The 5,409-nt window shown below is 34.6% G+C and overlaps 1 protein-coding gene across 1 annotated transcript; it reads left to right on the forward strand.

Annotated features, from left to right (window-relative positions):
- The first annotated feature begins 4,330 nt into the window (after nt 1-4,330).
- Nucleotides 4,331-5,177, forward strand: LOC149572175 (uncharacterized). The gene is made up of 2 exons (XM_089813435.1): nt 4,331-4,541; nt 4,720-5,177. Exons 1-2 carry the CDS (start codon nt 4,429-4,431, stop codon nt 4,994-4,996), a joined length of 390 nt encoding a protein of 129 aa, XP_089669561.1. The 5' UTR covers nt 4,331-4,428; the 3' UTR covers nt 4,997-5,177.
- Nucleotides 5,178-5,409: the final 232 nt, after the last annotated feature.

Here is a 5,409-nt window from a genome sequence, read left to right on the forward strand (position 1 = left end):
CTATCAACTCGGTCGTTGTTAGCAACTCAGCACTTGAAGACAACTTCGGCAAATTTTGCAAGACTCAATTTTGACTTAGTATCTTTGCTTATGCTGATTTCTTCTTTGCAGTTCTTCTATGTCTTGGGACTGATGTATGATATAACTTAGTATATCAGTCCCACACACCCATTCTTGCTTAATTAGATGAAGTGTGATCACTTGACCCATTAGGTGAAGTGATCTCTGCACTTGATGTGCTGCACTCATCTTTCTTCTTCCATGTCTTATTCATCTCACTTCTTATGTGTTCAACATCTATCTTTGCCTTTCCATTGTTGAACTCAAAACTTGGTTCCTTTGACCTTGTTGGGCAATTCCTGTTGATATGACCAGTTTTCAAGCAACTAAAACATGTGGTTTGACTCAACCATCTTTTATAGTTTCCCCTGAAATGTGTTCTTATGCAATTCTGGGGTATATGTCCATATTCCTAACAATAGTGACAACTGTACCTAGTGTTGTAATCCCAATGACTTTCATTCCCTTTTGTTTTTGCTGGCTAATTTAATGTCCACATAGGCTTTGATCTACATTCAAATGCCCTATGTCCATATTTCTTGCAATTATGACAATGTCCATCAAATCTTTGTGTCCTTGTGACATTGGATCTACAATCTTGTGTCATATGTCCTTGCATTTTGCACTTGTGACAGTAACTCTTGCTTTTATGTGTGTTTGGCTGGTTGATTCTCCTACTCCTGCAAGCATTAGCAGTATGCCCCTTCTTATTACAGTAATGACAAGTGGGTTTTGAATCCTTACCTTTGTCGCTTCTTTGTTCAACACTCTTTAATGATTCTCCAACTTCAGTGTTGTTGTATCCAAGTCCTAATGTATCATGGGTTGATCTTGGGGATTTCAGCAATTGCTCAAAATACTTGATGGCTTCATTGGGTTTGTTGAACCTCTCTGAAATTTCCTTTTCTCTTCTCAAGTCATTCTGCATCTTCAGTGTAGAGATCTCAATGTCTTTCACATTGAGTTCATGATGAAGATTCATCATTTGGGCAAGTGTATCCATCTGCATGTTTGAGATCCTTGTTAATTCAATACTCTTTTCTTCCAATCTATTTGCAAGATTTCTTTTGTCATCTTGCATCATGACTTTGTCCTCAACTGCTCTTTTCTTTTGTTCAGTGATTTCAGATAACATTATGGCCTGTGATTCATGTTCCATCTTGAGAGATCTTATCTCATTTGCTTGAACTTTGTTTTTCTCCATCAGTTCTATGATTGCTACATCAAACTCTTTAGTATCTCCATTGGCAAATATATTTGTGGTATCAATCTCCTTGTAGTTTATCTCATTTTCAGCTATGGCTAAATCCTTTATTCTTTTCAAGGATTTTCTTAGTTCCTCCCTTGCTTCCTCTACTTTGTGTAGAGCCAGTTGCACATCAATCTCTTGATTGTCAATAATTTTCTCAAGTTTGAAGACTTCCATCTTTAGATCTTTTTCCTTCATGTTGTTAGACTTCTTCTTGTGAGAACCTTGAATGCTCTGATACTAATTGTTGAAATATTCAAATATGGAAAGAATACTTATGGGGGGGGGGGGGGTGGGGTGAATCAGAAGTATCACACTTTAACCAATAAAACTTTTAACTAAAAGTAAATTGCATGCATGTAAACACATCAAATAAACATGAAACTAATACATGAATCAACAACACATAACACTAAAATTTGGTAACCCAGAAACCCTCCAGAAATAAGAAGGTAAAACTGGGGTGGGGATGATACCCACAAAATTACTGCAGCAATATTGTTCAACCACTTCTGATGGTCTGCCCTGTTAAAGGCCTACCCTATTAAAGGCTTTACACTGTGTCAATAGTGACTTGGTTAAAGGATTTTCAAACACTTTACATGAAGTGTTGCCCTGTTAAAGGATTTAATCACCTTTTGATAAGGATCTACAAATAGCTGTTAAGCCAACCTATGTACATAGGGTTTCCTTTCTAATACAATGGTAAGAGAGTATTAGGTATTATAAACTTGATAGTTTGCAATCCTTGATTGATGAATGCAGGCACTTGTTTTGGCTCTCTCTCTAATTTCGATCCTCTGAGATCTAATTTCTGTTTGTCTCCTTTTCTTTGTTCTGATCAACTGAATATCAAATTGCTTCTCTTACCCTCTATGTCTCCTTTCACTGAATTCCACTATGTTTTCCCCTTAACACTGTTCTCCCTCTCTCATCATTGTTACAGTGAGACTTTTTTCTTCCTTAAAAAGACTTCAAAGACTTAGGGTTAGGTATGGATCTACAATCCACATTGAATCTCAATTTCCCACTCAATACTTGCCTTTTTCTGATTGGTTGCATGCCTTTCCAATTTTCCAATTAGCTGCATGCAGATTGCATAGGAAATGTAAAAGATTCATTCTTATCTCTAGATCTTTTGAGATTTACCTTGTGTCGGCTACAAAAACGGTTTACATCATAGTTTGTGCAATTACAAACTCTTATGCTGATATTCTGAGTTACTCGGCTCATGAAGCATTACTGATGCTCGGCACATGCTGTTTCTTGGATACCTCGGCACCTAAACAAAACTGTATCACTTGGCACCTGATATCACTCGGCACTTGATATTACTCGGCACTTGATAAACTCTTTGCTCGGCATGTATAGTGAAAAATGGTTAAGTGTATTGACACTCAGCTGTCAAAATTATTCTTTAAACCAACAATACATGCATATGAGTACATGTATATGTGTGTATAATTGTTACACTACATAAAAAAAACCTAGATATGAATAAATAATTATACAATACATACATACATAAATATGTGTGTGTGTGTGTGTGTGTGTGTACACACACACACACACACACACACACACACACACACACACACACACACACATATATATATATATATATATATATATATATATATATATATATATATATATTTATATATGTATGTATATGTATATGTATGTATATGTACATACATACACACATACATACATACATATACATATACATATACATATACATATATATAGTATTACTTGAGAACTAATGTTTGAATGATCAAAACAAAAAGATTATATTCTTTTAGGATAAAATAATAATGCAACTAATGGACCGTTTCAACTTTTCAAAACTATACCACTTGACAATTCACAAGACCTGTATACCTAAAGATAAAATGACTTAAGTGGGATTCAATACCCTTAACTTTATATATACACTTTCATTGTAATTTTCATGTGGATCAATGGTATAATGCCATTAGCATTTGCACCTTATGTGTTTTTTATTTTTGTTATTTTATATGTTGTTTAGAATTCTATCAACTTATTGTATTATCATTTGCATAAAAGGAGGAGAGAAGAAAGCCTTGTTGTAGCCTCTAGCATAAGCCCACCCATAGTCCTCCCATTATAAAAAAGTGGTGGTCTAAAAGATGTGTTCCAAACTTGGAAGATGTTGAAAACTATCCACTAAGACTCTATATGCTTCGAGTTAGATATTGATCAGCTTCTACTTTGCCTCATTATCAGGCATAGCATTCCACTCATTGTCAAGCTCTCCCTTTGCCTCAAACACGACATCATTATTGACATCATCATTTTCATCATGATCATATATATCTTTAAGACATATCACTTCCAAACTATTCACAATTAACTTTTCCACTATCTTTTTTCAACAATTTAACATATTTACATGACACATTTTTTTCATTTTATAAATTTAAACACACATTGTTTGAACCACAACTTTTTATCATAGAAAAAATTCACCTAATAATATCCTATCAATAGGAGCACTATACCAATTAGAAATTAAGTATTATCCTTTTCTCTCATCCTAAAAGGTTTTTTTAAATGAAGGAGCACCGAAATTTTTGGCAAGCACATAATGGAAAAGCAGACTTGGTGGAAAATACATTTTATCAAAAACATGATTAAAAGTATGGAAATAAAGTTAGAAATGCTAAATTAGACGTTGACATTGATGTCATAAGTGGATAGAAATAGAGAACTTTTTTCCACAAAAGTACATATACATTGAATATATAACATTTCCGGATCATGCTTTGTTCCCGCAAAAAAACATGGGCGTCGACACAATGTGACATTTGAAAACGAAAAATGTGCCTGAAAAACGCAAGTGACAAGACGACAACAAGCGGAACAATCGCCCATTCCATACCACGTGGAGCGCCCAAAATTCATCTCCACTAATAACACCATCGCCAACGTGATACACGCTGACGTTTACCTAACAACAACAATAACAAAAAACTTTTCCTATAAAACGCAACAATTATTCCTGCTAATGTTTCACATTCACGGCTTCCCCAAATGTTTCAGATGTTCCAAATTTCAATACATGGAATCTCTCCTGAAAAATTCTGAGAAAAATGGCAGACTGTGAATCAGAGATTGTTTCAAACGAGTGTTGTATGTGTGGCGATGTGGGTTTTAAAAGGCAGCTCTTCAAATGCACTTCCTGCAATTACAGATATCAGCACAAGTATAATCCTCAACCTTTCTTCTTCTTACCCAAATCTCAAATTTTCTTATAAGTAACAGAAATGGCAAAAAATAATGCAATTTTAATTTTCCCAGAGTTCCAAATAGATTCAGATTAACAGAAAGCCGGAAAAAAAAAACTCCTTTTTTCAACGATGATTGTGATGTTGGTATTGCAGGTATTGCAGCAGCCTGTACCCAAATATAAACCCGGATTGTTTTTCATGCGAATGGTGCAGAGTGGCAGAAATGGCGGAAAAGGGAGCTGCTGACAGTGAAATCAATAATGGCGGCTTCAATATTTTGGCGTCTAAACAGGTCAGTGGGCTTAAAAAGATGAACACAAGAGAAGAATGTGAGAAAAAGTCTGGTCTTTTTGTTTCCAGACAACTCAAAGAAAAACCCAAATTGTATATTTACGCTGGTCGCCGATATAAATTCCTTGCAGATTTCTGATCTCCTGTACTATGCTTTTAGCGTGGAATTTGTTGTAAATGACCATGACTTTGTAGATTCCTGTATATATTTGTGTGAATATTTGGTTTTGAATGTTAAGCAGGGAGATTTTGTGGCATAAAGATTGAAATGATGTATTCATACACCTAAATCAATCGAATCGATTTAGAATTGAATATAATGGAACCCGGATGCCAATCTCTAGAGTTTATTTGCATCAATTTTTAAGTTCGTAGTTAGTAAGAATGCTTAAAATTGAGTATGTTGCTTTCTGAAATTGACAATTAACTGCGTATAGTCAATCTGCGTCAACTTTTAAATATTATCTTCTTACATCAAATGAAAAATTTATAATATTTTGAAAAAAAGAGAGTCTGAGTTATGTGAAAATAATAATGTAATGGTCAATGTTC

The sequence above is a fragment of the Cupressus sempervirens genome, chromosome 2 (assembly GCF_028749045.1).
Source record: "Cupressus sempervirens isolate cs-2001-9-10 chromosome 2, ASM2874904v1, whole genome shotgun sequence".
Taxonomy (NCBI): domain Eukaryota; kingdom Viridiplantae; phylum Streptophyta; class Pinopsida; order Cupressales; family Cupressaceae; genus Cupressus; species Cupressus sempervirens.

What these genes read in the sequence shown, in the direction of transcription:
- LOC149572175 (XM_089813435.1), top strand. Translation starts at nt 4,429, where the DNA reads ATGGCAGACTGTGAATCAGAGATTGTTTCAAACGAGTGTTGTATGTGT. An exon ending in AATTACAGATATCAGCACAA is followed by an intron (nt 4,542 to 4,719) that starts GTATAATCCTCA and finishes TTGGTATTGCAG; the next exon opens with GTATTGCAGCAGCCTGTACC.